Source organism: Hemitrygon akajei, chromosome 16 (assembly GCF_048418815.1).
Source record: "Hemitrygon akajei chromosome 16, sHemAka1.3, whole genome shotgun sequence".
In the NCBI taxonomy this organism is placed as follows: domain Eukaryota; kingdom Metazoa; phylum Chordata; class Chondrichthyes; order Myliobatiformes; family Dasyatidae; genus Hemitrygon; species Hemitrygon akajei.
The window spans coordinates 50988064-51002423 of NC_133139.1; the positions used below are offsets into that span (position 1 = coordinate 50988064).

The 14360-nt window shown below is 38.0% G+C and overlaps 1 protein-coding gene across 4 annotated transcripts in view; it reads right to left on the minus strand.

The window, feature by feature from the left end:
* Positions 1-292: 292 nt before the first annotated feature.
* The window catches only part of safb (scaffold attachment factor B), a 51554-nt gene continuing 37486 nt past the window's right edge, over positions 293-14360 (minus strand). For 2 of the 4 annotated variants that reach the window (XM_073068872.1, XM_073068870.1), the window contains 6 exons: positions 13554-13826; positions 12066-12099; positions 10719-10870; positions 7568-7680; positions 4795-4861; positions 293-683 (listed from right to left, as the gene is read on the minus strand). In XM_073068872.1, coding sequence (XP_072924973.1) covers positions 521-683; positions 4795-4861; positions 7568-7680; positions 10719-10870; positions 12066-12099; positions 13554-13826 — 802 coding nt within the window. In that variant the 3' untranslated portion in view covers positions 293-520. Of the gene's footprint in view, positions 684-3540; positions 3605-4794; positions 4862-7567; positions 7681-10718; positions 10871-12065; positions 12100-13553; positions 13827-14360 lie in introns of all 4 variants that reach the window. The other 2 variants (XM_073068871.1, XR_012101784.1) reach the window with 2 other exon arrangements.

Below are 14360 nucleotides of genomic sequence, written 5' to 3' on the forward strand. Positions count from 1 at the left end.
TTTAAAGTTAATTTTTTACCTTTAATTGACCAAATTAAGCAACTTGTTACCAGGTGGTCTCCATTATCTTTGTCATTGGTTGGTCAAATTAATGCTATTAAGATGATGTTACCCAAAATTTTATATTTATTCCAAGCATTACCAATTTTTAATTCCTAAATTCGTAGGTAATTATATTAAGATCCAGGTGGAAGACTAAAACAATACATGTGAAGATACTCTAACTAGTGCATATTATCAAAACTGTCAGTCAGATATGCATTACAAACCCCAAAATAATACTCAAACCAAGTTTTTTTTTAAAACCTTTATTCATGGAAAATTGAAGCGACTCTACAGTAGAGCCTAATTTCAGTACAAGTACTTTAACAATAAAGTAACCATGAAATGATCAATAATTCCAAAACAATTCTGGTTTCAGAGGCAGTAAACAAAAATACACAAGAACATGGTACTGTGATTAGCACTATGCACCACTAAAGAATTCCTTTACATTAAAATCTGTTAATACAAACAAGATCTAGTAACGACGCTGGAAACGGGGATCATTGGATGGTCTCTGTGCTCGGTCTTGGTCGCCAAAGTTGCCTGTTCCTTGCATGCCACCTCCAGACATTATCTGCACAGTACGGTTCATCGGTTGAACAGTCTGCTGGTTCCCTCCTTGCACAAATCCTCCATGCCTGGGGAACAAAGGATAAATTGATTGACAAAACCCACACACAGGCAAGCCAGTTATGTGACCTAAGTTACACCACAATGAAACTATGTACAAACAGTAGAACTTGAGAGTCAATGTTTTCAACCTTCAAAATAAAAACGGCATGCCAAAATCCTAGAAGAATGAAATCTTGCCAAATCCAAATGTCAAAATACTAATCAGGTGCAGCATTTACAGTAGTAGCAACTCTGGTTCATTTCCCACCACTGCCTGCAAGTTATTTTACTTTCTCCCCATGACTGCATGGGTTCCTCCCAAAGACATACTGGTTAGTACGTTAATTGGTCATTGTAAATTGTCCTGTGATTAGGGATTAAATCGGGATTGCTGGGAGGCATGGTTTAAAGGGCCGGAAGGGCCTATTCCACATGGCATCTCAAATAAACAGGAAGCAGAGGATGACAAAAAATGTAACTTAATATTGATGCGCATTGTCCTAGAATCTCAACAAGTGTTTGGCCTGTATCTGAATGTCATTAAGAGTCACTGATCAACATTCTTTTTAACATAATACACAAGCAAACATTAAACATGAACAGCTTATTAATACTGACATTACTGAATAGAAATAGTAGTGCCTAAAAAGTATTCTACCACCCCCCCCCCCACAAAAAGTTTTCAGGTTTCATCATTTTACAATACAGAATATCAGTGGATTTAAATTGGGTTATTTAAAATTAAAAATAGATCTCTACAAAGTATACAAATTAATTACAATAATGAAATACAAAACAACTGAATGGTTAAGTACTCATCCTCTTCAAGTTAGAATTTAGATGCACCTTTGGCTGCAAGTAGAGCCTGGAGCATGTGTGGATAGGTCTCCATCAGTTCTGCACACTTGATTGCATAAGTATTCAACCCCCTTCAAGTAGATGCAGCTTTGACAGTAATTACAGCTTTGAGCCTGTGTGGATAGGTCTCAATCAGCTTTGCACATCCAGACATGGCAATTTTCCCCTTTCTTCTTTACAAAATTGTTCAAACTGTCAAGATTGTGAGTGAACAGCCACGTTCTCAATTGAATTACGGTCTGGACTCTTGACTTGGCCACTCCAAGACATCAACTTTGCTGTGCAGCCTTGGCTTTCTTTACGCTTGGGGTCATCGTCTTGCTGGAAAACAAATCTTCCACGTTGTAACTCTCTTGCAAACTACATCAGGATGTCCCTGTATTTTTGCTGCAGTGAAGCATCCCCGCAGCATGATGCAGCCATCACCATGCTTCATGGTAGGGATGGTATGTTTTTGATGATGTGCAGTGCTCAGTTTATGCCAAACATACCGTTTAGACTGATGGCCAAAAGCTCAATTTTGATTTCATCAGACTATAGAATCTTCTCCCAGCTGACTGCAGTCTCCCACATGCCTTCCAGCAAACTCAAGCCAAGATTTCAGGTGAATGTTTTTCAAGTGGCTTTCTCCCATAAAGCTATAACTGGTGAACCACTGGGGCAACAGTTGTGGTACGCACAGCCATTGAAACTTGCAACTCCTCCAGAGTTGTTAGAGATCTCTTGGGAGGCTCCCTCACTTGCCCCCTTCTTACCTGGTCACTCAGTTTTTGAGGGCAGCCTGATCTAGACAGGTTCATAGCCTGGCATTTTCTTTCCATTTCTTGATGATTGACCTAACTATATGTACTTCAATGGATACGATTTTTTCTCGTATCCATCTCCTGACTTGTACTTTTCAATAACCTTTTTATGGAGTAGCTTGGAGCTTTGTTTTGCCTTCATGCTGTAGTTTTTGCTAGGATAATGACTCATCAGCAGTTGGTCCTTCCAGATACAGTCGATCAATTGAAAAACCTTGACTGCACACAGGTGATCTGCAATTAACTAATTATGTGAATTATAAAACCAACTGGCTGCACCAGTGATGATTTGGTGTGTCATTTTAAGGGGAGAGGAACACTTATGCAATTAATTATTTTGAACTTTACACTTTGAAGAGATCTACTTTCACTTTGACATGAAAGTGTTCTTGTTTTTTTGATCAGTGTCAAAACAGCCAAATTAAAGCCACTGTGATTCAATGTTGCAAAACAATAAACATGAAAATTTCCAAGGGAGGTGAATACTTTTTATAGGAACTGTGTATTCAAACAAGAAAGATTCCCAGTTTTGTACCTAACTATACAGCACTTAAATGCTTAGCACAACTTGTCTGTATTTCTAACCTACAAGCAAGCAGTGGCCCTTCTGCACTCATCCTGTTTTGATAATCTTGTACTACCCTTTCATTTAATTCTTAAAAACTGACAACAATAACACAACCTGATGGTTTCTATTCCCCTCAAACAGCAGAAATGGTCTGTATGGAGGTTTTCAAATGCACTTTACTCCCCTATTTGTATTTATTCGCATCTTATCAGGTTGAAATGTTGGTAAACCAAGTGCTGTAGTCTCCTTGCTACAACAACTTTCTTTTTAACCCCTTCCAATGTAGCTTCTTTGGATCATCAAAATGTATTTATGTTATTAATTTTAATACCATATTCAGATGATGCACATTCTGGCCCCATTTTCAAATCAGTGATATGCAAACATGCACAATCCATCCACTCTTAAAAAACACTCAATTTCATTAGTTTTTAAAATCAGTTTTTAATATTTAATTTGCTGAATCCTGACGAGCACAAATATAATTATGCTTGAACATCTGCTAATTTCCTTCTATTGCTTCAAGACTAAGCACATATTTTAAAGCACATTTGAGCAATTGGACACTTGCTTCTCAGTAAATGGAGCAAAATGGAATGGATAACAGCAGTGACTTCATTCACTAATGCCAGCAGCAATGAAGACTATACTGACCTCCATTCTGCATATTTACATCAGTCATAAGTTGCTCCGAGAATGCCAACTGAACTCAGCTGCTCTGGTAAAATGAGAAGGATTGGGATCAACCTTTTCACAAAAGTAGTTCATTATCAAGTACTTTAATTTTAATTTCACCAAGTAACCTTCATTTAAGAAAACAGTCACATTCAGTTGCAGGATGCTGGTTTCATCTACTATCGAAGACAAATGATGAAACCATTCAAGCAGATGTTAAGGGTAAACAAATTAGGTAAAATGAGCTGTTAAGCAAAAAGTTAGGCCAAGATTTTGAGAAAAATCTGAAAGGTGGCCAGTTAAACCAGGGACACTTCACACTCCCATTTCAAAAACAACTTTCAAGAAAGGTGATACTGCAGACATGAATTCATTGCTTCTGCAAATACAACTGGCAAACTGGACAATTAAACCAAATACAGGAGCATCTGGAGAAACTAGCCATATTAGATTAACTATTAATTAATTCTTGTAAATTTTATCAGGAAAGTATTTAGTTTTTAGAAACTAGATGCATGCAGTTCTTATTTGAAACAGATGCAAGAAATGATGGAAGACAGCATGTACTAGTGTAAAGTGACTTCTGGAGTTCAAGTACTAATTCAAGTGAGCACATATTTGTGACATGGAATAAAAAAGAATTTTTTTTTATATAAACACAATTACAAACTTTCACAGCATGTGGGCAATTTTGAGATTTATGGTTCACAAATCTAATTCATTAAAACACTATATAGTAACATTCTGAAATGCAAGGTCCAGTTAAAAGAAGAACTACAGAACAGCAGCACAGATACCGAGTAATATCAAATTTCTACCTGGCAACTGGAAACTACACTGGGGAACAATTTGGTGACTCCAGTTCAGGTATAATCCCAAAACCAGTCTCACCTCCAACTTTTGGGATTAACCTCAGAATATTCTCAATTAGCCCTATTTTTCTGACTATCAATTTGGTGCTAAATAATATCCCAGATAGTTTGGATGACCAACCAAATATTTCCCCACCTGCAAAAAGGTTGCAGAGAAAGGCCTCTTTCATCCTATAAAATTAGGGCCATATCCCAAATCAGATCCTAGTGAATACTGAATATAGATTATAATGTCAGTGCTATTAAGGCACTTGTAATCAAATATAATTCAAAACCATTATTTGAGCTCAGCTGGATTCAGCAATAGCCAATACTTCAAAAGCTAACAGCTTCACACTTAATAAAACATGTCTCCTCTTACCCTGGCATTCCTCCTCGTTGCATCATATGACCTTGTCCAGACTGGGCAGGTATGCCCCTATCACCACCTACAATGGCAGAAGATAGGATTATTTTACACAAACAATAGCCTTACACCAGTCATTAGTAATAATTTTATAGAAGATTAAGTAAACAAAAAAATCAGGTCATAATTTGGGTTATTAATTTATTCTTCTGGATGTTGACATCACTGCCAAGTACAGCATTATTAATTGCTTGTTGAAACTGGTTAAATTCTTGAACCACAACAATGCCTGCTTCTGTTCAGGAGGGGGTTTTTAAGGATTCAGATCCAAAAGTCTCAGCCCAAAACGTTGACTACTTATTCCCCTCCATAGAAGTAGCCTGACTTGCTGAGTTCTTCCAGTATTTTGTGTTACTCAAGATTTCCAGCATCTGCAGAATCTATAGATGATGGTGTTCCCTGCAGTTCATGGGCTTAAGTGCTGTTGTCAGACTAGCCACACGAGCTGCAGCTTGATGGCAGTGAAGGGAGTGATCCTCTACGTGGTTAAAAAAAATTGTCCCACCATTGGAACTGCTTTGTTCCACTTGAGGTCAAACAATTGGTGTTGAAACAGAGGCAGTTTTCCTGACTTGTCAGGATAAGTGATTCACCAATGCCTTTTCAAGAAAACAGCCTCTCAATATATAGAGAAATAAAGCTGTAGTATATATATTCTATTAAATAGCTAAATTAAAGTAATGCTTATAAATCCCCCCCACAAAAAATAAAAAAGTAGTGAGATAGTGTTCATGGATTTGATGTCCATTTAGAAATCAGATGGCAGAGGGGAAGAAGCTGTTCCTGACTGTGTGCGCGCCTTCTGGCTTCTTTACCTCCTTCCCGATAACAATGAAAAAAGGTATGCATGGGTGGTGGGATTTGTAATGATGGAGCTAACTAACTTAAGTCATGATGGAGGCAATAGAATTGAACACAAGACTCCAAGGTGGTCTAACCAGGGTTTGATTAGGGTTATAGGAGCCAATCTGGACATACTGAATGGAGGCTGTGCTAGAACAAAGGACACTCCAGAAAATCATGGCAATTCTGTATGTTTCTCAGCCTCCACATGCCACCTTAGTGGCATACAGTACATACAGTAATTGCACTGCTCCAAAGAGTGCTATATGAGGTCATTAATAACCATGCTTTTAGTTTCAATGAGTCAACCTATAGCCAGTGAAGCAACGACCCTCCCCCATTCAGTCTGTTTACCTCAGACTGCTATCATGGACACCCTGTGCAATACTATCATCACGTCTTATCTGGACAGTGTGAACGTGCACCCATTACTATATATTATGGCATTTCTTGCACTACCATCTTATCAAGTGTGCACTTGGAAATCAGTTATCTTTGACTGGTAAATCTTGTACATCTTATTTTTAAAGTAACTTAAAACAAATTATTTCTTATTTCTCTTCTAATATTTGTATATCTGTGCACTCGCAATGCGACCGAGACACTAATTTCTTTTGGGGTTATCTATCTTGATAGAGCTTTAACATTACCTCATGGCCCTTGAACTCAATCCCCAGACTAATGAAGGCCAACACACCATACACTTTCTTAACAACCCTATCAACTTGAGCGGCAACGTGAACCTAAGATCCCTCTGTTCTCCTACTTGCCAAGTGTCCTGCATTAACCTTGTATTCTGCCTTCAAATCAGATCTTCCAAGATTAATCACTTCATACTTTCCTGGGTTGAACTCCATTTACCACTTCTCATCCCAGCTCTGCATTCTATAAATGTCCCATTGCAACCTACTTTTATGTGTCTACTCTGATGAAATCTCCAAATATATTGGTAGTTTGGGGGTTTAATGGTAAAGATGACCTTCAAACAAATAGAATGTGTATGATCAGCACAAGTATAAAGCAGAAATTACAAATTCAATTCTACTAAGAACCTAAAGTTTAACATTTTAATCAAGTTTAGAGATATACTACAACCCTGAAAATGACATTACAATTAACTTATATCACACTGTTAGGTAGCCTGATACAAAATAATCAGCATTCCACATTTAGTGTACTGCCCATATCAGTGAAACAAGCCTATGAAGGATTGAAGCCAGTCAATGGTTTTAGGCAGCATTTGATTTTGCATGGAGTAAATTATGAAGAAATCATGGAATAGATCTCACCATAAATCCAAGCCATGCTGCTAATGTGGGTGAAGCACTGCTCCACTGAAAGACAACCATTGGCTATTCTTAAATTCTATCATTTCAAACATCCAGCTCATTATACTTAAAATGCAGTCTTAATACATCTATTTCTACAAAATATGAAAACACTTTGGATAATACATCCAATATTTGCATCTGGGAAGCATAAGGTGGTTAAGATCAGTCAAGCTTATTAATTTTTTGTTAAATATTATTGTTAATCTAAGTATATATTTATGTGTAATGCTTGATTAAACAGAGGTCTCAAACCACCTGCAAAGAGTTGGAAGATTTGAATTTTGGGAAAGAGATGGTGAGATAGCAAACTGGATGGTAATACATGCTGATTCTGTAAACAATTTGAAGAACTTTTTCTCAACTATGCGCACATTTTAAACTTTTGATATGCCACATTTTTAAGATGCAATGAAACAGTGTAACCACTGAACAAGTGTTTTGAATAGTCCATTTAAAAACTAATGCTTTTGAAAGGTTAAAATGATGAAGAAATCTTGAACAAAGATTCTAAACACCAACATTCTAGTGCTTGTGCATCTCCTCAAACAGGTTACCTTGCCAACGGTCATGATCTCTTCCCATCATTCCTCCATCCATGCTTCCCTGCCAAGAGCGCTCTGGATGACCTTCTATCTTCCGCCCATGGTCACCACCCCAATCTCTATCTCTGTTCAAAAAAAGTTAACAATTTATGAGTCAAAGCATGCGTTTTCAACAGCAACATGCAAGATGGGTGAGAGCTCAATTCCTACTGCTACTGACATGCTGTTTTAAATATTGCACCTCCTCATACAATATTCTGATTGCTTTTTTTTAAAAATAAAAAAAACAAATACAGGTTCATCAAGAGCAGATGAGAACACTAGTGAAATGGGGACAGAAACACTACCCCCTTTGTGGAAAACATGGCTCACAGATCTTTTTAAATTTCTGCCCTCATTTTAAACCTCTACCCTGGCGGGGGGGGGGGGGGAGACATCTGTCCTATCTATGCCCTTTTAAGTTTATAAACTTCTATAACATCACAATTTAGCACCCTGCATTCCAATGTTAGACAACATCCTGGTGAATCTCTTCTGCATTCTCCCTTCCCTATAGTGACCAGAACTATACACCCCGCCCAAAGTATGATCCAACACATGCTTTGTACAACTGTAACATGACATTCCAACACATACTTAATGCCTCGGCCTTTGAAGGCAAGCATACAGTAGCTGCCTTCACTACCATAACCACCTACAACTCCATTTTCAAGGTGCTATGAATTTGCAACTTAAGATCTCTCCATGCCCCCAAGACCCTGTTGCTTACTCTAAATATTCTAAAAGGATTTGTCCTCAAAGTGCATTCCTTCAAATGCATCTTTATTTAAATTCCATCTGCTACCACTTTGCCCAGCTGATGTCCTGCTGTATCCTTAGACTTTATGGAGGTAGAATTCCAATTGTCTCATCTGTCAAGCTTACTACATCATCATCCAGTATACACAACTTGGATCCCAGCTCTGATACCTATAGACTTGCTATAGACTTCCCACACTCACCCACAAGCCTCTCTCTCATTATCAAGCCAATTCTGGATGCACTTGCTAACATGCTGAAATTAAGACCCTTTGTGCCCTAACCTTCTAGCCAGCCTCCCATGCAGGATCTTGTCAAAAGCCTTACCAATCAATGTAAACCATGTATGTATTTCTTAGTTACTTTCTTTAAAAAAAAATAAGGTTTTGAGACAAAACCATACTGGCTCCTCCAAATTAGATCCAGTCTTTCCAAGTGATTACAAATCTTGCCCAACAACCTCCCTACCACTGGAAAGGATCATCACACTGTACTGCTGGGTTTATTCCTACAGTTCTTTTTGAATAAATGGATATTAGCCATCTTCAAACCTTCTATTACCTGACACAAAGATACAAAAATCTAAAGATTATTGCCCAAGTCTTCTCTTGCTACTGCTGAGATAAATCCTGTCAGGCCCCTGGAATTCAGGCAATGTGCACCTACATTTTAATAAAAAATACCTCCTCCTTCCTGATATAGATATGTGTCAGAATATCAGCATACCCTTCCCTTCTGATTCCACACCCTTTTCCCTGATGATGGGAATTAAGTTAGGACCTGTTTGTATCCCAGACTCCACATTTAGATCACTCTTTTAGTCCTTGAGAGGACTTTTGCTTCCAATATACTTCTAAAAAGCTTTGGGATTCTCCTTAATTCTACCTGCCAGTCTTACAACTAGCCCATCACACTACCCACAAGTGTCAGTGTGGAACATTGGACATGTAATCCTTCTGCAGTGTGATAGAATAAGCAACAACACATTCTAGACCACCTCCATCTACTTAAAACACGCACAGACTTTTGGTCAGGTTACTTTGACATATGAATACCTTAATTGTACTGATGATACCTGTCTCTGTCACTCCAATTGGTTGCACCTCCAAATTTTCTTTAGGACAGTGCTTTCAAGCTCTAGATGGTGCAGTGACAGAAAACTTAGTATCTAAAAATGAACAAGCCCATGAGGACATAATTTTGAGTATTTCAGTCCTAATGGTGGAAAGGAGAATACAGCTAGAGACCCCACAAATGCACTACAGTTGGCTCAGCTCTGCAGAAAGGAAGAAGTCAAAAGAGTAACAAGTACTGGATACTCAATAAGTGAGAACAGACTAGCATTTCTAAGGCCACATCCGTAGGTGGTGGAGGAGGAGGGATGGTAAACAGCTAGAATCCATAGTGGCAGTAGTGACGCAAGTCAAATGAATGGGACCTTGAAGACAGATTTTGTATTTGGAAAAGAATGAGCGGTGATAATAAATTCAGTGAATATAGAAATAAGATGATGGTATAGATGAGTGTGCATCTGCAGACATGGCACAGGATTCCTGGATACTGGACAGATCTTGGAAAGCTGCAATTGCACTGGAGAGGGATACAGCCATTTACAAAGGTATTGCAGTTGAAAAAATATTACAATTACGGAAAAGACATTTGATAGAGGACCAACAGAGACTTAACTGTATTAATTAATGAGAAGCCTTGACAAGTGACCAGTCCATAGGCAGCTGGGTGAAAGGGGGCAGCCATTTAACTAATTACAAAAGATTAAAGGGGGACGACAAGGAAGATTTTGTTAATTCACCCACCTACCAAACAGTAATAATCTGGAACTCAACTGTCCAACAGGGTGGTAAAGGCAAAGCTTGAAGACTTACGAGCCAACATTACTGGAATTGGAAGGAACGATTAAGCTTGGTAGCATTTTGGACCAGCGTGATCACAAAGGTTAAATAATTTCATTCTGCATCAGTAAGTTTCAAGATTTAGCTCTGTGCTTGGCAAAACCAAAATACCAGGATTAATGAATAATCAGTTATAGATGTATTATTTCAGTGAATGTTGAATAAACAAAGGTGGCATTGGCCAATTAGGCAAACATGATGTGTTTGTCTACACATCTACAATTAAGAATGATGCTCGCATCTTATCTGTACTACAACACATCTGTAGTGTTTTTTCCTCCCAATACCTCAATCAGCAAGAATCACCCTATTTACACATTATTAATCCTTGTCTGTCTACTGCAACTCCTCACTGCCCAACATATTCCTTATAGTACTTGAGAGCTTCACCCTTCTCTCCCCCTTTTTTAAAAAAGCCCTTTCATTATGTGTTCTCCCCTTCTAACACCACTTACCTTGATTGCTGAGGCATCATTCCTCCTCTGCTGTCGCCCACACGTTTCATGCCAGGTCCATAGCCACCAGCAGAACCGCCCCAACCTTCCCGCTGTGACCCTGAATCACGGCTGTGACGCTCTGGTCCTCCATGCCTTCCATCAGGATAATGCTGGAAGTTTTAATGTAAATATTAAGCTATTTTTTCCCTGAATGATTTACTTACGTAATGCTTTGTGAATACTTTCCTACTACTCCAATATAATTTTTAAACAAGTGATGTAGACATAACAGAATAATGAACTAATCTCTGCCTCATTGGTGAAGAAAAAAATTCAGCACACAAGTGGCGTTCTTGATTAGCCTGTATCTCAATTTCATTACAGAACTGAAAACTATTCTCCTTCCATTAAGTCTAAAATAGGATGATTGCTAACTTCTGACAGGTAACTCCAGCAAAAAAATAACAGAGCTTCTTTATCCATCTCCCGTTAGTAATCATAATATACAAAATGCTCACAGGAGCACCCAACTTTCATGGATTGCTTCTAATAACTTTGTTCTGTGTCTGACCTACTTCATTAGCACGTTGATTATGTTTGCCTTCTAAATATAAGATTTAGTGACTAGTGGTGTTCTTCAGGGGTTACTATTGGGACGGCTTTCCCCTCACACATTGTACGAGGGATGATTGATAAGTTTGTGGCCTAAGGTAGAACGGGTCAATTTTAGAAAACCTAGCACATTTATTTTTCAACATTCTCCTACATTTACACACTTAGTCCAGCAGTCATGGAGCATATGGATCTTGGACCTCCAGAAAGTCCACAGATGGGTGATTGATAAGTTCGTGGCCTAAGGTAGAAGGAGATGAGTTATACAGTTGGTTACATGCACATGCAGTTCAACTCTGAGTGATGATGCATAAAGTTTGAAGTTAATAACCCATCTCCTTCTACCTTAGGCCACGAACTTATCAAACCCCCCCCCCCCCCCCCCCCCCACCGTATGTCAATGATTTGGATGACGTAGATGGCTTTGTGGTCAAGTTTGCTGATGATAAAAAGTTAGGTGGAGGGAGACTTAATGGACCAATTTGCCTTAATTCAGTTCTTGTCTTATGGTCTTATCTACAAAAGCCAGAATCGTCACGATGTGAGAGACTTAACCAAGACATAAATCTTATACTTTAAATCGGCTCACAGGTTTCAATGTCTGTAAATAACATCTACAAACATTTACTGACTAATGGATTATTTTTGTATCAAGGCCCTAATGATACAGTATTACCTCTAAGTCAGGAAAGCCATATTGTAAGAATTCTAACTACATACATGAAATTAAGTCCAAAAGCAAAATAGTATTACCTGCCCATCTCTGTCACCAATTATGCCTCGGGAACTGTAATGAAAGAAACACAACATAGCCAAAGAATTTAGGTAATTACATATAAAAGTTTATTGCACATGTGACAAGCTAGAGAATTAATCTGACCTGTCACTATTTATTGGCCCAAAAAGGAACTTAAAACTTAGGTTTTCACAAACAATTCTCCAAATAAATTTTATTATCAATTATTGAACTAGAATTCCATATGAACTATCAAAGGTAAAACCTTAAAACAATCAATCACATTTGTAGTAAAAATAAATTATACCAAATTAAAACAGCTAATTTTAGGATTAAGCTATTTTCTAATTCAACACTAAATTGCACCTGAACTACAAAAGGAGTGTTGGGAAGAACTTGCAAATTTCTCCACTCGTAATATTTCTATTAATCAAATTAGTTTTCTATAGACACGACACTTATTAATTCACTAATATTACCAATTCTACCAGCTCTATTTCAGAATATTAAAGGTGCTGAAATAAAATTTGAGTTTTGGAGCTGTGCACATATACTCTGATAATTTATTAAACCATGTTAGAGCTGCTGACCACCAGCACAACAATGCTGCATAGGCACCCGTATGTGAAAAATCAGACATTCTATAATCAACAAAATCACATTTGGTACAGCAGCTGAAAACAGCAAACTGAACATTTTTTTCTTAGCTACAATCAAAATCCTATTAAAAGATTAATATCATGAATTTTCTTTTCATACTGATTTTTCAGATCAAATTTTATATTACCAACAGAAGTTATTTAAAGCATCCTAGTTCTCCCATGAATTTTTACTGTTGGAGCAGGCTTCACATGCACATAATTAAGATTTCTTATTTGTTTACATTTCAGATCAGTGCAATGTTATGGGGGGGTTAAGCAAATGACATTCTACCTTGTATCCAAGATAACGTAACTTAACCAAAACTTCCACAAGCAATTCTGATTTATTAGCATTTCAAATATGCAGAACTTGAGCATGAAATGGAGGAAAAACACTAACTGCAGGGCTGTAGACCAAATGCCAAAACACAAGATCTTAAAAAAAACCTCATCTAGCATGGATATGGAAAGTCAAATTGCATGTTCAGTGCCACAAATTTCTAAGAGCGGCCACAAAATCCAAATACTGGACTAGGCAATCCAGTTCATCTGTTAAACTCTTAAGAGGCAAGAACAAAACATTGTTAATTTCAGACAACTAAGAAATTACTCCCTACATGACGGCAACTATGCAAATATTCAACACACATGCTTTATTATAACTTAATCCTGCCTAAGCGCAGGATTTCATGACCTGATGTCCACAGATCCTTCAGTTAATAGTATGGGTCCATGACATAAAAAGGTTGGGAACCCATGGCCTAGAGACAACAGAAAACCAGGTAATTGCAAAGGTTTCAACACTTTTTCTTGCAACTGTAAGCATTTCAGAGATTTATTTGTGGTTTAAAACTCAGTAGATACCTAGAATCACGCCTGTCTGCCATTCTCTCAAGTTTCCAGTCCCCACGTGGTGGCCCTCTTCGCGGAGACTCACGCCGAGGACTGTGGTTGCGATGAGAACCGTGTACAAGGTGTCTATCATGATCTCTACCGGCCTTGATTATGATCTCACGGCCACGGCTACCACCACGCCTTTCATGAAATCCTTCAGGCCTCTTGTCAAACCTTCCCCCAAAAGGCATTTCATCCCTACGTGGTGGACCACTATCTCTTCGTTCAAAGCGATCCATTCGCCTGAGGGAAAAATAATTTTAAATAAATAAGCTATAAAATTCATTTTTTAAAAAATCAAAAGTTAATTAAAAGCAGAGAAAAACACACACCATACTAAAAGTATTAGCATTCAGAGATCGAGGGCCAGAACACACTTTGGAACCCCAGATCCTGAACCAATTTAAAGGTAACTAGATCCTTTCAATATCATCTTTTGTGAAGTAATCACTGGCAGTAAGTAACTTCCTGCTGAATTCAAACAATTGATGCTGCAATCAAAAGCAAAAGTAAGCACAAACAGTTAATGGAACTCAGTTGGTCTGTCACATTTCAGAAGGGAACAGTTGATGTTTAGATAAAGATATTTTATCTGGACCAAGGGTTCCCAACGGGTGCATGGATTCCTTGCTTAATGATATTGGTCCATGGCATAAAAAAGGTTGGGAAACCCTGATCTAGACTGAAAGAGAGTAGAACAAGGGCTAACCTTTTTTAATGTCATGCAGCCCAACCATTTAACCAAAGGGTCCGTGGACCCAAGTTGGGAACTTCTGG